General features: G+C 37.8%; 1 protein-coding gene across 1 annotated transcript in view; it reads right to left on the bottom strand.

Annotated features, from left to right (window-relative positions):
• Nucleotides 1–16073, bottom strand: part of LOC149143057 (fluoride export protein 1-like) — a 64208-nt gene extending 48135 nt beyond the window's left edge. The window contains exon 1 of the mRNA XM_089451664.1: nt 15867–16073. Coding sequence (XP_089307790.1) covers nt 15867–16073 — 207 coding nt within the window. The remainder of the gene's footprint in view (nt 1–15866) is intronic.
• Nucleotides 16074–23606: the final 7533 nt, after the last annotated feature.

Genomic DNA, 23606 nt, shown 5'->3' with positions numbered 1-23606 from the left:
AGATCACACATAACTTTTACTCCATCACTTATATTTTTTTTAACTAATACAATATCAAGGTTTTGAACTCCAATAACATTTTTAGGGATTTTTTTTTGTGAGGGGTTTCCTAGTCACAGAGGACCCGTCTTAGGGGTGCTTCTTACTCTAATAGCACATTCCAATGTCTTCTACCTCATTTAATGGATTTCCTTCCTATGTTTATTTTTGGTTATTCAAAGATGTGATTTCTTTTCCCTTTTCCATAAGCAATTTATTCTTTGAGACCATCTTTTCTTAATTATCATTTTGCTCCTACTCCGTACATTCCTAGTGTTGGTTTTCTAAACCTTAACAATTAGTAGGGTCAATTGAATAAAATGGAGTTTTCATTGAGGGTATATGAAGAACATAAATCCTTTCTCCCCATTTTTCTTTGTTAGAGATGAAATTCATATGAGGCTCACTTATCCCTACCCCCCTAGACCATGACACCGCCCCCCCCCCCCCCCCCCCCCCCCACCCCCCCCCTACAACACACACGCAGTATAATCCTATGGAAAAAAAATAGATATATTCATCCCCTACATTCTAATGTTTTGTTGTTTTATTTTAAGGGATACTTATTTCTATACATCCCTAACTATGACCAATTAGTCTTGTCTTTAGGATACAGTTCATTATCGAAGAATATATAGTTCAAAGTGTTAGGAAATTTTTTACTTGGGTATAGAGATATCAAATCGCAATAGGGTCTTCAACTCATCACCTTCCATGTGTTGATTCATCCCTCTAAGTTTTGAGCTAAGTTGTAGGTGTGACCTTAACATATGTACTTTGGGTTTGAATTTCCCCACCAAGCTCCATTTTTGAAACCATCACAATAGAATCCATCAATTTTGGAGTCTTCGAACCATCCTCTTTTCTATGATACATTTATTTTTCCTTTAATTATGAGTAAATCACATCCTTCCTTAATGACTAAGTTTTTGAGTCTTTCCTCCACTAAACCTTCCTGTAGAAATTGAGTCTAGAATTGTTTACAAAATGCCTATGTATGTGATAACATGAGAATCTAGAGGGAACTCATATGTAGTCTATTTAATAATATTCTTTTTTTAACTCTAAATTTAGTTCTTCTACTAAAATTTCTTATAGATCCACTTCAATTAGAATGTGTGCTAATATGTATGTAATAGATCTCAAGAAGGTATCATATGATTCCAAAAATCTACCTAATGTATTCCCATTGATTCTAAACATATATAGCAACGAAAACTATAGTGTAAGACCTAAAAATTTCACCCATTTTGGATATAAGGTTGATTTCCCTATGCATGGGTCAAAATAAAGGCTCTAGTTCTTCAAGGATAGTAGGGCTTGCAGCCATAACCAACAAACACCTTCCTAATATTTTCATTGTATACTACTCCATTTTAAAGATTAATGCATTCCAACCTCTCACCACCAAATGGAATTCATGGATATAATCTATCAAGGGTTCACAACATTCTTCAATCCATAGTTTCATATTACTTTAATAGATATATCAACCATGAGAATGAATATTCAAGGCTTTCCGCACCATATCCATAAATTTATGCATTTAAATATTCTCTCCCAAAAAAAACTTTACCCTTTGTCACTTCTTCTTGTCATAATTCATATCTCTCTTATCTTTTCTATATTGCCCCATTTATTTTCTTGTTCATCCCCTTTCCACACTTCCTACTTGGTATAATCTTTTAAGACTCTTTAATTGTTCCCTCTTCTAAATTAATTATACCAAAATGGATCTACATGGGTATTGATCTAGGTGGATGTTAATGGATACCCACCTCTTCCATTGTCTTAATGGTTCGTTATCCCCATTGGCAGTTTTTTATGATTTTTGGGTCCCAAAATTCTTTCCATGGTGTGCTAAAGTCCCAATCAAAAGTTTCACTTCTATGATATTTCTTTCCAATGAGTTATTATGTACCCTAAATAAATGTTTGCGAAATTTGTGCCCTCGGGAAGTTGATGTAGCAACTAACTTCTTAGGGCCCAGAAACATTTTGGTGTTTCATCTTATGTGGTTATGGTTTTTGACCTCTAGGTTTACTTATTTATGTTAAAATGCCATTCTTTCAACCTCTTTTAATAACTTTTGTGAATGTGTGTAGTGGCCATCTCTATTTAGGGATAACTACCACCATGCTAGACAATTTTGTTCTATAATATTCTGCTATTTTATTTATTAATAGAAGTTGGGTTTCCAACTTATCATTTTTCTTTGTTTTATATTTCTTTTTTTGTGTTTCATTTACTTTCCGTCCTTTCATTTCATTCCTTTTAAAACCTGGATCATAGGTATCCATGTCCCTGACGAGGTTATAAAATAGAGAGTTGGGTCTTAGGCTTGTTTTACTTCAGAATAATCACTCTCAACAACCCAAAAAACCTCCCATAGTAGAAGAAAAGAGACATGATGGAGTGAGATATCCTTTCAATATTTTTCTCAAGGAAGCACTTGCATGATAGAGGAATGCTTTTATGGACAATTTTTCCTGGATTACTTCATTGACTTCCAACAATATCCAAGGCACCTTCAACCAATAAATTTTTTGGAGTTATGCCATTGTTCAAGGTACAAGTTAACTTTGATATCCCAATATTTGAAGGCCAAATATATGTATATGCCTTGGAGAAATGTTTATTCTATTATAAGGATATTACTTTATCCAAAATAAATTGACAATGAAAAGATCCCCTTTTCACTCGCAAAAGCCCTTCCCCATGTCAAATATTGGTAGGAAGGTTAGTAGGAGAGATAAAATTAATATGATTCTATGATATTCAAGGAAAAAACAACTTTTGGAGCTTTTATTGATTTCCTTAAGGAGTAATTATACATTGTAGGGAACTCTTATAACTAGTACACAAGACGATAAACGATGCGACAAGAGATAGACCAGATGGTGATGTAGTACACCAATATTTTCCATTCATTGCACTTAAATATATGCATCAAAGACTCTAAGAAATATATGGTTTTGAATTATTACAATGATAGAAATAGGTATATCCAAATGGAGATGGATTTCTTGTACATATTTTCTTTTGAGTCACTTATCGATATGATGTCAAAATTGAGTAGAAATTGAAACAAAGGAATGAGCATGGGTTCGGGTTTGCAAATCCCTTGCAACATAAGCATAGAAAAGGAAACCCAAGCTTACAAAACAAGGGACACATCAAGGATATCCAACATTAAGACCACCAACCTAGTTCATAGAAAAATATGGGTAATGGGAAGTCAAAAAGGGACACTATAAAGTGGTGTGAACTCCACAAAGTCCCCCAGCATAACATTGATGAATGTTGCTTGAAGAAATCATTACTGGTGGAGCTTAAAGAAAAGGAAATAGACTATAGATTGGATTTTTAATTAAAATATGATAAAGGAAAGTAGATCATTCACATATAACCTAATGCTACCATTGCAATGATACAAATCCATCCATAAGATCCAAATGAGCCTGAAGAGGGGAGACACCTCTTCCATTCAAATATGTGGGTGAAGGGGACCCCACTATATCTCACCATTGATAGTGGGAGCCCAAATAACATCATATTAGTTAAGGTCATTAAGATCTTGAAGCTTCCAATATTGCCCCATCCCCAAATATATATGATGCATGAGCATGTGACTTGGAGGGAAAAACCTTCAAACTTATTCCAAAAATCCAAAAAAATATACAAGCAAAGGAGTGGGGTCATTTAGCCATCAATTTCCATGATTTTCTAGTTTAAGATAAGGATAGAATTAAGAATAAAATCATGTTGTAATAATCGCTTATGGATAAGCGATAATAAGCCTTATGGATAATTGCTTTAATCACTTTACTGTAATTGGCATGCTTTTGTAAGAGATAAAGATTGAGTAAGCTTTATCTAATTATGTTTTAAAAGGAAATAACAGGACGCTCTGAAGAGGTCGATCCCGGATGCATTGTGACTTTCGAAGAACTCTCTCTGTGCATTTGAATTGACAATTCTCTGTTAGCTAGTATTTGCATGTGTGTTTGGTGGTGACTCTTTTCTTCTGAACCTTGTTAATGGTGATTCAACATTGTTTCCCTATTAATACTTGATTTAAGCTTGTTGATACAGTTTGTCCCTTATATCGGCACACCTCTTTTCCTTATAAGCGTTGTTGAGTTCTGCAAGCGGAAACTCTGTTTTACACAGGAAATTTGTGAAATTACTTAGCTGTATGAAGTTACGGACCTGATATTTTATTAATTCTGGTTCATACCCATATCGGGTCCGAACCATTATCGCATCGCAGAACCACAAGTGGAGTGGAAGGACCTTTGGAACTGCTGAAGTCCGAAACTCCGATAGCTCGGAACTGAAACGCTATAGAACAGGGTGAATAAGGCGTCAGGTCCGTGAAGCTGATCGCATCGCAAGATCGAAGCCTAGCATTGGGAGCATTGGAGTCACCAATTGCGATCACCAATAACACTACGTGTTATCGTGTCGGAGAAGGGAACATTGGAAGGGCCGATGATTACCGCTGATAGTGTTAATTGCGTTAAACACATTTCTTGATATAAAAGCGCAGATAGTGTATTTCCATTCCTTTGGAATGAGAAAGCCCTCTGCCTGTGTGTTTTGCATTTAACACGCAGTTTCCTCGTTTAAAGGCAATGCTAGTATATTTTTATAATTCCTAGGGAATTATGGTCCGAAAGGAGGAAAATAGGCCTATGATATGATTTGTGCTCGATAACAATGGTTGGGGTGATTAGAGGAAAAACTCATGAAGCATTCAGGCTAATAATAGAAGGCTGATACACCTTATTGAAACAGAAGGAGAAATTCAGCTAGAGTTAGAAGAAATTATTTCAGGTTTCGACCGCTTGTCTATATCGCCTGCACCTAGACCACCATTAGTGGTATCAGAGCCACCAGTTGACACTGAATTGAATCTTAGAAGCAGGAGAAGGAAAGTTAATATGGCTTTCAGAGTTGGAAGAGGATGAGGATGTGGTGGAAGAGGACAGTTGTGCAACAGATGAAAGCTAGATTGGATGCATTAACAATAGGAAGAAATATAGATGATGGAGATGTTAGTGAGCCTGAGGTTGAAGCTACAAAGGAGGAAGCTGCAGCAGTTACTCCTGAGATGAGATTCTTCTAGTCAGTGTTGAGATCCACAGCTAGGTCAAAGACCGAGGTTTCAATATATGAAGGATGATTGAATCCAGAAGAATTAATAGACTGGATTAATGGCATGGAGAAATTCTTTGACTATGAAGAAACAGAAGATGAGAAGAAAGTAAAGTTTGTTGTCACCAAGTTAAAAGGCCATGCAGTGCTTTGGTGGGATGGTGTGCAGGCAGAAAGAAAGAGACTTGGCAAGCAACCTATCAAGAATTGAAGCAGGATGGTAGCAAATCTAAGAGGTAAGTTTCTACCAAGTAATTATCAACAAACTTTGTTTAGACAGACGAAAAATCTTAGACAAAGATCTATGACAGTGAAAGAATACACAAAGGAATTCTATAAGGTAAGCATAAGAGATGGAGAAACTCGGGATATAGATGAGAAGGTGGCTAGATATGTGAATGGTCTTAGGATGGAAATTGAAGATGAGATAAGTATACTATCTCCTAAAATAGTAGAAGAAGTTTATCAGGTGGCACTGAAAGATGAAGAAAAACTCGTGAGGAAGTAATCTGCCAGAGGGAGAGGTACTTTCCGAGGAAGGGGAAGTCAAGGTGGTAGAGGAAGATCTACAACACCTAAAGATGGAGCTAGCAGCAACTCAACCTAGCATGCACCCACAGGAGGTGATGCAAGAGGCAAAGGGATTTTTTCTAGAGGAAGAGGAGGCAGAGGAAGAGGAAGAGAAATAAGATGTTACAGATGTAACAAGCTGGGACACAGAGCTTTTGAGTGCCCAGAGAATGCAGGAACAAGCCAGAGGAATGCAATTGTTGCTCCAGTTGAGGGAGAAGCACCAGCAACAGTAGTGGCAGAAGAAGAAAATATACCAGAGAGAGGAGAATCTTTGGTAGTTAATAAAGTCTTGCTCAAGCCAGCAAAGGAGATAGCTAAACCATCACAAAGAAATACCTTGTTTAGAATAGTGTGTAAGGTTCAAGGGAAATGCTATCAGATGATCATTGATAGTGGCAACACTGATAATTTGGTCTCTACAGAAGTGGTAAAGAAATTGAAGCTGAAGACAATGAAACATCCAACACCTTATAAGGTGTCATGGTTACAAAAGGGACATCAACTGTTAGTGAATGAACAGTGTGAAGTGGAGTTTCAGTTGGGCAAGTATAAAGATAAAATTGTATGTGATGTGATGCCAATGGATGTGTGTCACATATTGCTTGGAAGACCTTGGCAATATGACAGAGGAGCTATGCATGATGGGAAAAGAAACACCTACAAGTTTAGAAAGGATGGTGTCAATCATACGTTGTTGCCTCTGCAAGAAGAAGATGCATCAAGAAAGAAGATTGATCCAAAAACTCTGTTACTAGGAGGAAAGGAATACTTGAAGCATATTGAATAGAATGAGGTAAATTTTGTTGTAATTTGCAAGCCCAAGGTAATAATGACTTTTACTATAGTTTCTGATTTACCCATTGAAATTCAAGAAATGTTGGAGAACTATTGTGATATTATTGTTGATGATTTTCCTAATGAGTTACCACCCATTAGAAGAATTAGCCATCATATAGATTTGATTCCTGGAGCAAGTCTACCTAACAAAGCAGCTTACAAAATGACTCCTACAGAAAATGAAGAGGTTAGGAAGCAAGTGCAAGAATTGCTTGACAAAGGGCTGATTAGAGAAAGCTTGAGTCCTTGTGCAGTACCAACTGTGTTGAGTCCAAAGAAAGATGGAGGTTGGAGAAAGTGTACAGATTCAAGAGCCATCAATAAAATCACAATTAGGTACAGATTTCCTTTACCTAGAATTGAATATTTAATGGATTTCTTGAGTGGAGCAAAGTATTTTTCAAAACTAGATCTTAAAAGTGGGTATCATCAGATAAGGATAAGAGAAGGGGATGACTGGAAAACCACCTTTAAGGCAAATGAGGGATTGTATGAGTGGAGAGTAATGCCTTTTGGGTTGTCAAATGCACCAAGTACGTTTATGAGACTCATGAATGAAGTTCTTAAAGAGTTTATTGGTAAATTTTTAATAGTATATCTGGACGATATATTAGTTTATAGAAGGTCTAAGGAGGAGCACATGAGACATCTGAATTATGTCTTAAAAAGGCTACAGCAAGAGAAATTATTTTTGAATTTGAAGAAGTGTTCATTCACGAAAGAGGAGCTAGTGTACTTGGGTTTTGTTATTTTTGCTGAAGAGTTGAAGATGGATTTGGAGAAGATCAAGGCAATCATGGAGTGGCCTTCACCTAAAAGTGTTTTTGAGGTAAGAGTTTTTCATGGTCTTGCTAGCTTTTATAGAAAATTCATCAAGAATTTTAGTAAGATCAATGCACCTATTATTGAGACCATAAAGAAAGATAAAAAATCGTTTAGATGGACTACTGAAGTGGAAAGAAATTTTCAACTGCTAAAGAAGAAGATCATTGAAAGCCTATTTTGGTTCTACCTTATTTTAGTAAGCCTTTCCAAGTGAAATGTGATGCCAGCAGATAAGCTATTTGAGGTGTATTAAGTCAGGAAGACAGACCTATAACTTATTTTAGTGAAAAGCTAAATGATTCAAAAAAGAAGTATTCTTCTTATGATAAGGAGTTCTACGCAGTTGTACAGTCATTAAAGAAATGGAGGCATTATCTAATGTCAAAGGAATTTATCCTTTACTCAGATAACCATGCACTACAGTATATTATGGAGCAGCCGAACATTAGCCAGAAACATGCTAAATGGGTAGAGTATCTTCAAGGTTTCCATTTTGTTTTGAAACATATAAATGGCCAATCAAATAAAGTTGCAGATGCTTTAAGTAGGAGAAATATATTATTGCAAGAGAGTCAAATTCAAGTGCTAGGATTTGATTTTCTTAAAGAATTATATGAGACAGATTTAGATTTTAAAGAGGCATTTGAAGCTTGTAAAAATCATGTTTTGTTGGATATGAGTAAATGGTTGGATTATTTCTTACAATATGGATTGTTGTTTAAACTAAATCAGTTGTGCATACCAAATTGTTCTATGAGAGAGAACTTAATTAAAGAAAAACATAGTGGAGGACTTGCAGGACATTTTGGCATAGAGAAGACCTTTGAACAGTTGAACAGATTTTATTTCTGGCCAAAAATGAGATCTGATGTGGAAAACTATGTGAGAACTTGTAAAATCTGTCAATATGCAAAGGGAAGAAGCCAAAACACAGGTTTGTATGTACCATTACCAATTCCAGATAGGCCTTGGGATATGGTAAGTATGGATTTTGTTTTGGGCTTACCAAAGACTCAAAGAGGTAATGATTCAATTTTTTTTGTAGTGGACAGATTTTAAAAAATGGCACACTTTATTCCATGTTATAAAACTAGTGATGCTTCTCACATTGCTAATTTGTTTTTTAAGGAGGTTGTAAGATTGCATGGGTTGCCTTAGATTATTGTCTCAGAAAGGGATTCCAAATTTGTTGGACATTTCTGGAGGACATTATGGAAGAAGCTGGGAACTAAACTAAGTTTCAGCTCTGCCTATCATCCACAAACTGATGGACAGACTGAAGTTGTGAACAGGAGTTTGGGCAATCTTTTAAGGAGTCTTACTACAGAACATCCAAAGCAATGGGATCAAGTGTTAGCACAAGATGAATATGCATATAATGAATCACCTAACAGGAGTACAGGATAGAATCCATTCCATATTATTTATGGAATGCATCCAAGAGGAATATCTGAATTGAGAAACTTGGGAAAAGAAGAGATGAGAAGTGTAGAGGGAGAAGATTTTCCTTCAGAAATGCAAGCAATACATGAACAAGTGAAACAACAGCTACAGGATAGTAACATCAACTACAAGACCAGAGCAGACATGAGAAGAAGAGATGTGAACTTTGAAGTTGGAGATTTGGTTTTAGCACACCTCAGAAAGGAGAGGTTTCCAAAGAGGGAGTATAACAAATTGAAGTTCAAGAAAATTGGACCATGTAGAGTATTAAGAAAGTTTTCTACAAATTCCTATGAGATTGAGATACCCCCTGATGTTGGAATATCACCAATTTTTAATGTTGCAGACCTGTACAAGTATGAAGGTGAAATTGTAGATGATACAACACAAGATTAAGAGACACAAGAGATTGACTAGGTAAAACAGTTACCCACAGCAAAGGAATTGCAGCCAGAAAGAATTCTGGACAAGAAGGTGTTTAAGAAAACAAGGGGACAAGAGTACTTCCAGTATTTGGTAAAATGGAAGGATCTTCCAACCACTAAAGCTACTTGGGTTACAGAAAACATGCTACAGAAACTAGGCAGTTCTGTAGATGAGCTCATGGACAGGAGCCCATGAAGAATTTTGTCCTTAGGAGTCTGATGTAGGAGCATGTGACTTGGAGGGAGGAATCTTCAAACTTATTCCAAAAATCCAAAAAAATCTACAAGCAAAGTAGTGGGGTCCTTTAGCCATCAATTTCCATGCTTTTCTAGTTTAAGATAAGGATAGAATCAAGAATAAAATCATGTTGTAATAATTGCTTATGGATAAGTGATAATAAGCCTTATGGATAATTGCTTTAATCACTTTACTGTAATTGACATGATTTTGTAAGAGATAAATACTGAGTAAGCTTTATCTAATTATGTTTTAAAAGGAAATAACAGGACGCTCTGAAGAGGTCGATCCCGGATGCATTGTGACTTTTGAAGAACTCTCTTTGTGCATTTGAATGGACAGTTCTCTGTTAGCTAGTATTTTCATGTGTGTTTGGTGGTGACTCTTTTCTTCTGAACCTTGTTAATGGTGATTCGACATTGTTTCCCTATTAATACTTGATTTAAGCTTGTTGATACGGTTTTTCCAGTATATTGACACGCCTATTTTCCTTATAAGCGTTGTTGAGTTCCGAAAGTGGAAAATCTTGTTTACACAGGAAATTCGTGAAATTACTTAGCTGTATGAAGTTCCAGACCTGATATTTTATTACGTCTAGTTCATACCCGTATCGGGTCCGAACCTTTATCGCATCGCAGAACCACAAGTGGAGTGGAAGGACCTTTGGAACTTCCGAAGTCGAAACTCCGATAGCTTGGAACCGAAACGCTATAGAACATGGTGAATAAGGCGTCTGGTCCGCGAAGCTGATCACATCGCAAGATCGGAGCGGAGGAGCCTAGCATTGGGAGCATTGGAGTCACCGATTGCAATCTTCGATAACACTACGTGTTATCGCGTCAGAGAAGGGAACATTGGAAGGGCCGATGATTACCGCCGATAGTGTTAATTGCGTTAAACACATTTCATGATATAAAATCACCGATAGAGTATTTCTGTTCCTTTGGAACAAGAAAGCCCTCTGCCTGTGTGTTTTGCGTTTAACACGCAGTTTCCTCGTTTAAAAGCAACGCTAGTATATTTTTATAATTCCTAGGGAATTATGGTCCGAAAGGAGGAAAATACACCTATGATATGATTTGTGCCTGATATCAAGGGTTGGGGTGATTAGAGGAAAAACTCATGAAGCAATCAGGGTAATAATAGATGACTGATACACCTGTTGAAACAGAAGGAGAAATTCAGCCAGTGTTAGAAGAAATTATTTCAGGTTTCGACTGCTTGTCTATATCGCCTGCACCCAGGCCACCAATATACCACTAGTTGGTTGAGCCATGGATGAGGCATCTATGTTAACCAACAATGCTCCTTGTCCTACGGAATAAAGCCCTTCAATATGAGGTGTTCTGTGATGCTTCCCCACTTGAAGTTTGTGATGTTATTTTAGGACAAAAGTATATGTGTAAATGTTGTGATATTTATGAGTCTCGTCCCATAGTGTCATTGTTACTCCAAGTGTTTAGCTTAATAGGTTTTATAGAGGTAGTTCCAACTATTGTAATTTTCTTGATCTCGGTAAAATAATGCAAAAATGTAGTCTCTTATATTGCAAAGTTTTTGTTCTTCATGCTTGGGTCAAAAGGTGCAAGGAATTTCACTACAACCACCACAACCCTAGAATGATGCCTCTCATAAGATTGTAGAGACATATAGAGATATCTTCTCTCCACCTATAAGGTTGCCTTTGCACTACTAGTCCAAACACTAAATTGAATTGATACGTAGTGCTTCTTTACGTAATGGCCCAATATATGGATGCTCTCTCTTGGAGAACGAATAAATAAAATGTCATATTCATGAGATGATCCAAAATTTCCACATTAAATGGGGCTCCTCACCTTGTGAGAGTCCAATTGTGTTATCGCAGAAGAGGGTGGGACACCTTTTTTAGGCCTTACTAACTTCTATTAAAGGTTCATGTTTTGGTTCTCTGATATCACTTATCCCTTAATTCAATTACCAAGGGTGGAGAAAAAGAAAAAAATTTCCTGGTCTGAGTCACAACGGAGAGGATTCGAGGATCTGAAACATTACCTTTTCTCTGCACTAGTCCTCGCCCTACCAGATCTACAATAGTCATTCGACATTGAGATTGATGCCTATGATCATGATAGTAGTGTAGTCCTCATTCATCAAGGAAATTTGGTGGCCTATCACAACGAAACACTTGAACACTATTTAGATATACCCCACCTACGATAAGGATATATACCCCATCGTGCAAGCATGCCAATAATGGAAGCATTATATTCTAGGTAAGGAAACAATCATCCACACTAATCACAAGCCTTTGAAATTCATGTAGACACAAGGAAATTTACAATATGAAGGCCATAAAAAATGGTCCACAAACCCACAACAACTCCACTTGAACATAAAATACAAGAATGGTAGCACCAATAATGCCATAGTCTACCTCTATCAACCCCCGATTGTGGAATCAACCATAGTTCATAACTATTATGGGAATTAGACCTATAGGTGGCCATAATTATATAATAATGACCCTCACTTCACTACCACATACAAGAAAGTGATTGCAGGAAAATATTTCTTGACTTTTGCTTTGACGATGTGCTCTTATGCTCCCTGGGCCACCTTTGTATTCCTTCAAGTGAGTGCACCAAGATGATCTGGGAGGCACATTACAGTAAAGTCAAAGAGATTTTTTTTGTGTAGAATATAGTAGCAATACTTCAAAAATATTTCTACTAGACAAAGCTTCGATAAGATTTCCAATGGTATATCAGATCATGCATTTCCTTTGCCATTGCTAAACTAGCCATGAAGAAGTATGGATTGCACACTCCTCTACCTACCCAAGGCAAGCCCTAGGAGTTAGTCTCCATGGATTACATGTCATTTTTTCCATCCACCAAGCAAGGTAATGATTGTGTGTTCTTGGTTGTCGACTGGTTCTCTAAGATGTTCATTTTGGAACCATGCAAGAAGAGTATCACAACTAAATCCATTGCTAAAATTGTCTTTGAGCATGTTTTCATTCATTTTAGGCTACCTAAGACCTTTATTTCATATATATATATAGGATATTCCTCAACACCTTTTGGTCCATCCTATGGCCCTTAATGGATAGCAAGTTAACCAAATCGACCTCCTTTCATCCCCAATCAGATGGACAAATAAAACTAGTGAACAAAATGATTATTAATATATCTCACATGTACAACTCCAAGAATTCACATATATGGGATGAAATCCTTCCATATGTTCAACATAGCTATAACAAAGTCCTCAGGATATCTATTAGCAACAATCCTTTTTAGGTGTGCTTAGGGTTCCAACCAATGGCCCCAATTGATGTAGATATGTCCATTGCATCTTCACTAGCAAATTCCTCCCATGCTTAGGTTAAGGAAAATATAGCAACTAAATTTGTTGAGCGAATGCAACACCTCCAACAACAATTTCATGATATCCTGTAGAAAGTTAATGCCAAGTACAAGCAACAACATGACTAGCATAAGCTTCCACACAACTTTCATGTTGGTGATAAGGTATGGTTACATTTACAAAAAGAACACCTCACTAGCCCTCATAGGAAGCTTAGACTACTCTAGTATGTGCCTTACATAATCATAAAGTTTATGGGTGAAAATTCTTTTTAATTGAGTATGCCCCCTTTCCTTGGCTTGCACCTAGTATTTAATGTGGAGTTTCTTCGACCATATTTACCATCGTTATTGGACACCTTGGAGGAAGCTATTCAATTACCCCTTGCATATGTCAATCCTGATTACATTCAATAGGATACAGTGCCTTGGACCATGGACACCAAGATAAAATACATCCACTTGCAACATATACAACTCTACTAGGTTATCGAAGTAATGCAACTTCTTCACCAATGCAAATGGATCATCGGAGCCAAATTTAGCAGAAGTTTCCCCATCTAATTAGGGAACTTGATGTGATGGAAGCCATTGATTCCTAGAGAGGAGGATATCAATGGTCACCTACCTCTTCCTAGTGTGTCACATCCTCCTTTTTCCCTTCCATGACCTAGGTTCACAATGTTCTTTTAGAGACATGGAAAATAAAGGCCTCAATGTAAAGATGTGATAGAATTTTAAGAGTTCATAGGAGTAGTCAAGTTCCTCGTCCTCCATCTCCATAATATTGATTCTAGGTCTAAAAAATCCCTAAAATCTCAATAATAACTTGTATAAAATTCTCAATCTAAAAATACAATTTTATAAAAAAAAAAAATCATTAATATAAAATATGTGTGAACTATTTTTTTATAAAAAATTTACTTTATGAACAGCTTCCTCTTCCCTAAAAAAATCACTTAATTAAATTCATTCTTTTTACTTTCGTTATTATTCTCTTCTCAATTCAAATAACCCTTAAATTTCAAATTCAAGCAGAAGTATGATCCAAACTTATTTGATTCAACTTGAATCAATTGAGTTAAAACTAGTACACTGCTTAAGAAAAGTTAGACTTGAGGAAAGCTAAACATGACCTAGCTAAACTCAATTATGCTAACATTTTATTATCTACTTATGAGCATAGCACTTCGTCTCTAAACCTTAACTTTCATCGTTAAAATACACCCTCACCCTTCTTTCCTGGTTCACTTTTTTATTTTTAATATTTGGAGTATTTGAATTTTGAATATTTTTAACTTGACCCAACTAAACTCAATTGTGCTAGCTTTTTATGAGCATATTTATTTTAAAAGGAAAAAAATCTGTCCCTCAACCTTAACTTTCATCGTTAAAATACACCGTTACGCTTCTTTCGTCGTTCACTTTTTATTTTTACTAGTGGGAATGTTTCAATTTTGAATATTGTTCCATGCGGTAGTGTCTTGTTGTGTGTTGGTGTAAGGGGATAATCATATATATTGATGATAATTTTTTGGTTTTTTAAAAGATAAATTATTTTTGAATTTAGGCTTTTATGATTTATATTAAGTTTTTGAAAAGAGTTTTTAGCGAAAATCACGTCATAATTCATTTGTGACGCATTTCGAACTAATTATTGTGGTTTTGTGTCATCCTTTCCCCCTCGTTCTCTGTTCTTTGGATTGTTTTTCCATTTTTTTCCTTTTCTTCTCTTTGATTTATTCAATAATTTATTTATTCATTTTAATCGTAATTGTTTACGCTTAATTATTGAACATAATATATAAATAAATAAAAATATTTTATACAAGATGAAAGAATTATAATGAGATAAACCATTTAATCCTGCTATACCTTGAGTAAAATAAATATAAATAAATAAAATTATTAATCAAATTAACTAATTAACTAACTTATTGAAAATGCTTATATTTTTCCATAATTCTTCATTGACTTTTATTTATATTCTAATAAAAATTGCTACATATTTAATATAGTTAAATTTATTAAAATTAGAATTAAGTCAAAGAACTAACTAACTAATTAGGTTATCTAGTTATTACTCATTTATTATTTCTTCTTAATATTTCATATAATAATATTAATATAAGTCTTTATCTAGTTTTTGAAGATTTGAATAATAAAAAAGTCTATTTCTTAGTTTACTCTCAATTTATTTGAATACAAGCAATTATGTTTAATCACAAAAGAAATAAATATAAGAAAACGAACTAATTAATTAATTAACTAATTATATTTCTCTTTCCTTATCTCTTGGTACCGTCCGGTTACCCAGTCTAATGTAGTCGTTTCTCAGTCAAATGTAGCCGTTTCTGGTCAAATGTAACCATTGGATGACCTGCTATCTCTATTTATCCTGCAGCCATGATCTGGTTCTTCAACTTGTCCTGACGATGAACAACACTTGTTGGTTCCAAACACATCACAAATGAATTATGATGTGATTTTCACCGAAAACTCTTTTCAAAAAATAAATTATTCTTTTTGAAGCATTTTTTCTCATCAATTTTGTCTAAAGTTTAGTAGACATTTTTAAAAATCATAAGTTTAAGTTGTTTAATATGCAAAGATCAAGTGTTTTAAAGATTTTTTAGGGTTTTCAATCTATTTATGCTTTCAAAAATGCATTTTAAACAATAAGAAATCATAATCTTGCTAAAAGTTGTATTGGCTAAAAAAATAATTTCATTTATTAGTTAGACCCCACACACACATGAAGTATTATTGAAACATTTTGAAGATATAATGCCATGTGTATTGAAAAATACATTATTTTTCCATTTCAATATTTGTTTCATGATTTGTTGTGATTTATTGACATTTCATTGTTAATTAATAATTAATATTATTACTTGCGATAATTATTATAATTTTGTATAACTCCTGGGGAGCTCTTGAGCAGAGGAAAATGGCGGACTAGGGTTTCTGACAAACCCTTACACGGCACAGAGACAGAGAAAGCAGACTCTCAGAATCAAGCAGTACTGCTGCCAGCGCGGGTCTAGCTGAACTGGTAGAAACAACCAATGAACATTCAGATGGGGGAGGCCACAGGGCCTCCCCCCACAGGCCACAACAATGGAAATCGGCCTCATGGGGATGAAAATGAACAGCCCTCAACTGGAAGAGCAGAACAACCATCGGTACAGCCTGCGCAGTAGCAGGAGAAGAACGAAATGGCAGATCTGAACAATGAAAAAGAGAACAACCCTGCAACACCTGAAGAACCAAAGAAGGCAACATCTTCCACTTGCAAGCCCATTGCAGCGGAACGACCCAAGATTGATCTACCCAGTCATAGAATCAATGCACAAATACAATATATGAAAGACCATGCGCTGATAGGTAAATTTATAGGCTACTGGCCTACCGAAAAAGCTCTACAAGGATGGATAACCTCAAAGTGGAAGCCCAAGGGACATGTAACCCTACAGCTAGGCCCCAAAGGTTTTTTCACAGCCATCTTCAACTGCATTGAAGACAGAAATCGCGTTCTAGATGGAGGACCCTATTTCTTTAATGCTGTGGGTCTATATCTACAAGACTGGATAGAAAGATTCAATCCAGACAAGGAAGACTTCAGCTGGGCACCAGTATGGATTCGCATGTATTCCTTACCTTTGGAATACTGGGATGAAGAATCACTCAAAGCTATTGGCAATGGGCTAGGAGAATTCATAAAGATTGCAGAGGAAACAAAGCTTCACCGGTACACCTCATATGCTCGCATCTGCGTTTATATGAAACTCGGCAAGGCACTTACGGATTCGGTAAGTCTCCTTCACGATGACTTTGAATGGATTCAACCCATAGATTATGAACATGTGCCCTTTAGATGCAGGAAATGCCACGCCCATGGACATTTATTCCGTGATTGTCCTCTAAATGCCTCTCCTAAATCTACAGACCATGTGGGAAAATCTGATGTGGAAGGGTTTACCAAAGTTGCTAATAGAAAGAAGCATAAAAAAAAACCCCTACAGCACCAAAAAATGCAATACCATCCTCCGATGCACCATCCTCTAGCAATAGTTTTGACCTTCTGTCAAACCTAGATATGCCAGAATCAGATCCTTCCAATATAGTTAAGACAACTTCTGCGCCATCCACCAAACCTTTTGTTGTACCTACTCCTAATGATGCTAGTCAACCATCATTAGCAAATAACTCAGATCCACAACCAACAACCTCGCAACCTATCCCCCTTCAAGATCACAACAAAGCCCTATGGTCCGCAAAAGGAATGGACATTGACAACTTGCTGACAGACCCACTCAACACAACCCACCACATGGATGAGAGTAGTCAACAAAGTCACATGGAAGAAGAACCTGAAAGCTTTGATCTAGGAGACCTAGACATTTTCAGTCTAGAACAAGCATGCAAAAAGAAAGAGTTCGACAAAATACCGGACAGGCAACTTGAAAATCTAGAAGTAGTACTCTCAAGAGTGCACCAGCACAACACCCTAGGCATACAACAAGGAAGCAGCTGGGATGGGAAACACATCACCAAATATGGGAAGAAAAGAGGCAGAAAGACATATTTACAACGCACCATTCTCATTTGGGAAATGCTAGTGGAGTCTGATAGGTGCTCCAAGTTGACTAAATACTACAAATCCTTACCTACTGGTCAACCATGAAGCTCATCTCATGGAATGTTTGAGGACTTAACAGTCCCGAGAAATACAAGATGATAAAGAACATGATACAACATGAAAGACCACATATTTTCTTCATGCAGGAAACAAAATGTAATACTAGCACATTAGATTCCATTTTATCCAAAGCCTGGTCGGGATGCCAAATTGTCATGGTAGATGCAACGAGAGCTTCGAGGGGGCTTGCTATAGCCTGGAACACGCAATATATCTCCCTTACAGACTTCCATGCATCTCATCATTTTATCCAAGCCACTTTTCACATCATCGGTACCAATATACATGGTCACTTAACAAATATATACTTCCCTCAAGATACTATGCAAATTAATACGCTGCTAAAATCATTGGAAACTCTCAATTCCACAAGAACACATCCACTCTGGATCACAGGCAGTGACTTCAATATGATCACTCAGCTGGAGGAAAACAAGGAGGCAGAAGGAAGCTGGACAGTGAAAGCAGCAGCTTCAAAGAATACATTCAAAATAATTGGCTAATTGATTTACCATTTGATAATGGTCTTTTCACATGGAATAATAAAAGGTCAAGCTCTCAACAAATCACATCCAGGTTGGACAGATTCCTCATCTCAGATAACTCAGTACATCTAGGAGGTGATATCACCGCCTCAATACTCCCCATTGCAGGCTCAAATCACTGGCCCATTTCCCTTCAATGGACGGGTCCTGGAAACTCAAACAGGAAACCATTCAGATTTGAAACTTTTTGGCTCACTCACCCTGATTTCAAAAATATAGTCAAATCAGCTTGGGAGAGCTTTATTCCCTCTAGCGGCTCAACTATGTATAAATTCCAACAGAGGTTGAAGCATATCAAAAGGAAAATCAAGCACTGGAATCACACCACATTCAGTAATATTTTTCAAGGTCAAAAAGTGCTCGAGCAAAGTATGATAGAGCTACAGCAGAAGATCATTACAGGAGGCAGAACTGAGACTTTAGCAAGTCAAGAACAAGCTCTTCTCACGCAACTAGAAGAAAGAAGGAAACAAGAGGAAATGTTATGGAAACAAAAGTCAAGAATCAGATGGCTAAAAGAAGGGGAAAGAAACACCAAATTCTTTCACCGCACAACTATCCAAAGAAGAATGAATAACACCATTGCGCATATTCAAAATCCACAGGGAGAGCGAATGGAGAAACATGAAGATATTGAGAGAGAGCTCACTAATCACTTCAAAACAGTACATCAAGAGCCGCCTATAGATAGACAGCCTGCAATAAATGAAATACTCCAGCATATTCCAAGAATTATAACAGAAGAGCACAATCAGCTCTTGCTGCGACCGGTAACTATGATGGAAGTAGAATCAGCTTCAGATCAACTGAAAGATGGGAAGGCTCCTGGACCTGATGGCTTCACCTCTAACTTCTACCATCACTTTTGGGATTTAATCAAAGAGGAAGTCTGGAAAGTGGTAGAAGAATCACGAGCTATGCATTGGCTACTTCCTTCTCTTAATGCAACATTCATAGCTCTCATTCCCAAAGAAGATCAGCCGAGTACTCCGGAGAAGTTCAGGCCCATCGCTCTGTGCAATGTCATATACAAAATCATTTCGAAAGTCATTGCCAATCGCCTCAAACCGCTTCTCCCCCTTCTTATTTCGCCGGAACAATCGGGCTATGTTGAAGGACGTCAAATATTGGATGGCATCATATTGACTCATGAAATTATTCACTCCTTGAAGAGCAACAAACAGGCAGGTGTGCTTCTAAAAATTGATCTTTCTAAAGCTTTTGACAAACTAAGTTGGACTTATATAAAACAATTGCTTACTGCCTTTGGCTTCAGCCCAACCTGGGTTAGATGGATTATGAATCTCATATCCTCCCCCTTCTGCTCCATCCTAGTTAATGGAATCCCCTCCAAACCCTACTCCCCATCCAGAGGAATTCGTCAAGGTGACCCTTTATCCCCCTTCCTCTTTATTATTATGGCAGAAGGTCTGGGTCACCTTATAAAGAATGTTGTTCAATCTCACGACCTCAGAGGCATCTCAACCCATGGAACCTCTACTATAACTCATCAACAATTTGTTGATGACAATATGTTGTTCGGACATCCTTCTGTCAATGAAGCCCGTGCTTTCAAAGCTCTGCTAGAAACCTTTTCCATGGCCTCAGGAACCACCATTAATACTGCTAAATCTCAAAAAAAAATTCCACACTCCTCTTGCCACTCAAAGAATAATTGCCAGAATCATAGGATTCTCACAAGCTAAACTTCCATCTAAATATTTGGGCGCTCCACTAATAGATTCAACCTTAAAGCATGCCTCCTAGAAACAACTCATTGAGAAAATCGAAAGCCGCTTATCGTCCTAGACCTACAGAACTCTCAACATGGCAAGCATGCTCATTTTGATAAAGGTGGTTTTACAATCCATGCATCTCTATCTCTTTTCAGTTCTTGCAGCACCGAAATGGGTACTCAAAATGATCAAAAATTTGCAACACAACTTTTTATGGGGCTCCACAAGGCAAAACCATAAATGGGCGCTAGTAAAATGGGTCACGGTCTGCACACCAAAAAAGAAGGGGGGTCTAGGATTGCGAGACTCGCAACACAGTAACACACTAATGGGAGCACGAATATGGTGGCAGTGGGTTTCAAGCCCACAGAAGCCATGGGCCCAAATATGGACTGCAAAAAATGGGAACAATCATTTGCAGGAAGATCTTATTGGAATCACCACTATAGACACAGGATCTCTAATATGGAATGCAACAAAACAGCATAAAGAGCTAATACAAAAGCACAGCTTCTGGGAGATACATGATGGGCGAACTGCGCGTTTTTGGATGGATTCATGGCAACAGAGGCCAAAAATTGCAGAAATCCTTCCCCCTACAAATCATGATGGAAACAACCTCAACCAAACTGACCATGTAGCACAATACTGGACTCAAAGTACCAATCAAGGCTTTAGGCAATGGAAACCTACTGAACAGATAATATAGCATGAAACTAAAGCCTATAACTCGAATCTACACAAAGAACTCACCAGCAGGAAAATCAGATGTACCAATGGAAAAGATATTCTGAGATGGGGTTACACTCCAAGGGGAACTTACACAACTAAAGAAGCATATAAGATGATGCTCCAAACACAGGAACTAGTTGATCCTGCTTGGACTCGTCTCTGGACTACAGGAATATGGCCCAAAATCTCTACCTTCACTTGGTTGCTCTATCATCAAAGAATTCTCACTTGGGATAGTTTAATTAAAAGAGGATTCTAGGGACCCTCTTACTGTCCTAACTATCAAAAACAAGGAGAAACCATTCAACATCTCATGGAATCCTGCTACATGGCTAACCAATTATGGGAAAAACTCACCTTCAGATGTCAGCGACCTTGTAGAATCTTAGGGGATATCAAGGATACCATCCGCAATTGAACCCCTACGCCATATAAAAGCAAACTTCTAAATGCACTTTGGACAATTCTCTCGGGCTTCCTTTTCTAGACAATTTGGAAGGAAAGAAACAAAAGAATTTTCAAAAATCAAAACACTACTTTGGAGATCATCTGGACCAATTTATGTCAGAATATTCAAGAAACCCTAGCTCTCCAATAGTGGAGTGTTGAGGACTTTCCCACTCAGGCTTAGGAACAAAGCATATGGGACAACTGGAAATTAAAGCTCCCATAGGTTTAATTTGATCCCAACAAAGCAAGCATTATCAACAAGCAGCCATCACATTGGAACCCCCCTCCAACAAATGTGATCAAACTAAATTTTGATGGGGCCTCAAAAGGCAACCTAGGCAAAGCAGGACATGGTGGAATTTTCAGAGATCAAGAAGGCCGACCTCTGCTAATATACTTTGGTTCAATTGGATGGGACACAAATAACTCTGCAGAACTGGAAGGATTGTGGCAAGGTATGAACTTAGTGCATCAACATAATTTTCATCCTATTATAATAGAAGGGGACTCCCAAATTCTAATACACATGGTTACCCAAATACAACTGGGAACCACAGCTTCGAGAGTCACTACCAGCTGGAGACTAGCGGCTAGGCTCGAACTAATAGAGCAATGGATGAAAAATAGACGAGCCACCACCTTCATTCATGTCAAAAGAGAAAACAACAAGGTGGCCGATCTTTTGGCAAACATAGGAGTTGAACATGATCAGGTCCTACAATCTGGAACAATCAATATTTTACATGACCAAGCTCAATTACAAGCCTACACTGACCTGATGCACAAGGAAGCACATCTCCCGGATGTGGGTGCTCAGCAAGGACAATAAGGTGGTGGCAGAACGGAACAGCATGTGGCCAGACCACATGGCCCTCTGTAATATGGCACATCAGTCTAAAATTGGCATTAACACCAGCCATAAATTGAATTTAAGGGGGCGCCGTCTCCAACCAGTCTACAACTACCCACCTCGGCTCCACGCAAAAATGACCTCCGGTGATAATCTTATGACTACACCTGTCCATTAACCTCTGCCTCTGCAATGTCTTTGCCCTCAAGCTGCTACAGCACCCAGATCTCGCACTACCACCAGGAGGCACTGCCACCTCCTCTACTATATTAATTTAGGCCCGGGAACTCACTTCACTCAGAGCCTGACCTGCCATTTTGTCTTCCACTCGGCCTCTGCAGCTAGTTCCTCCTCTGAGCCGCCCGTAAATTCTACTGAGCCTTTGCATCACTCTGAGCCTAATCCCAAAAGAAATTATCAAACCTCTGGTGCCAACATGCCAAGAATGCGTCGTCGTATGCGTAGTCGGAGGGGCAAAAGCAGAGGAATCTTGACTAGTCCCCCTCATTCTCTGGTTTCTAATTCCACTTCCTCTCTGGCCCAACAGACTACAGGGTGCTACCCAAACACCCGTAGTGGAATAGGCCGCTCTCAACCTCACCACCCCCATCCGACGCCCCCTGCTTCGCCTCCCAGTGACATTCCTTCCAATCCTACTTTGCCTCCCAAGGGCACTCCTTCCAATCCACAGTCGCATCTCCATTTTGCCCAATTCACCTTTCGTTCATCCATGAACAGGCCCATCATCATTGCCACCATCTCCATAACCTTTCACGAGACGGAGCAAGCATCTAAGGGTGGACACCATTCCAGAACAATTGAGGAGCATGCCACTGAAGGTGGTGGCCACACTAGATCAGAACTAGCCATGGCTCAGACGAGCACCCACAGAGCAAGGACGTGGCAAACTGGGAAGGAGATGGAACAAACGTGGAAGGAGATGGACCAGGACCAGCATGAAGAAGAAGACATGGATCCTTACCGTTGTTTCATCGAGGAGGAACAATCGGCGCAGCAGGAAGACAACACGGAGGCTACACAACAGGCAGGTGTCGACATGGAGGAATACAGGTGCTTCATCGCGGAGGAACACCCATTGTCTCCGCCTCACACCTAATCAGCCACACTGCTAGCCATGTGTTTGCCACACAGCCCGCCATGTGTCTGCTATTCTCAGGTTTTTGGGAATTTTTCTTTCTAGTTTCTTTAATGGGGGTTCCGGAAAAACTGATGGTATTTGGTTACTTGGTTGGTTTTTGTTTCACCTTGAAAAACTAATAAAAAATGGTGTGCAATTGCTGGTTTCCCCTACGTGGGCAGCAAGTTAAATTTTACAATCGTTTTTGGACTCGGACTGGTTTCCCATTATGGGTAGTCCAGACTCTATTTCTGTTGTTTTTTTCCAACACTCAGGCATGGATATGCACAGGCTAAAGCCTCAGTGTACAATATTTTTTCAGTAATAGAATTAGCCTAACTTAGAAAAAAAAAAAAAATTATAATTTTGTAATATTAATTAATACAAATTATTAATTATGATTAATAATTAATATTATTTGTTGTTATTAGTTAATATATATTGATTTTTCCACAAAGAAAAAATGATTTTCTTTCATTAAAAATAAAGGCGGTTGCATTTACATGGATCTTAATCAGAATGCATTTGCAGATATAATCCCCAATGTCCAAAAAGAGCATAGA

This window comes from Pinus tabuliformis, chromosome X (assembly GCF_031772625.1).
Source record: "Pinus tabuliformis cultivar Carrire ecotype Pingquan chromosome X, CPIR1, whole genome shotgun sequence".
Taxonomy (NCBI): Eukaryota; Viridiplantae; Streptophyta; class Pinopsida; order Pinales; family Pinaceae; genus Pinus; species Pinus tabuliformis.
The sequence above is the reverse complement of the archived record's forward strand: the minus strand, read 5'-3'. Positions and strand labels throughout refer to the sequence as shown.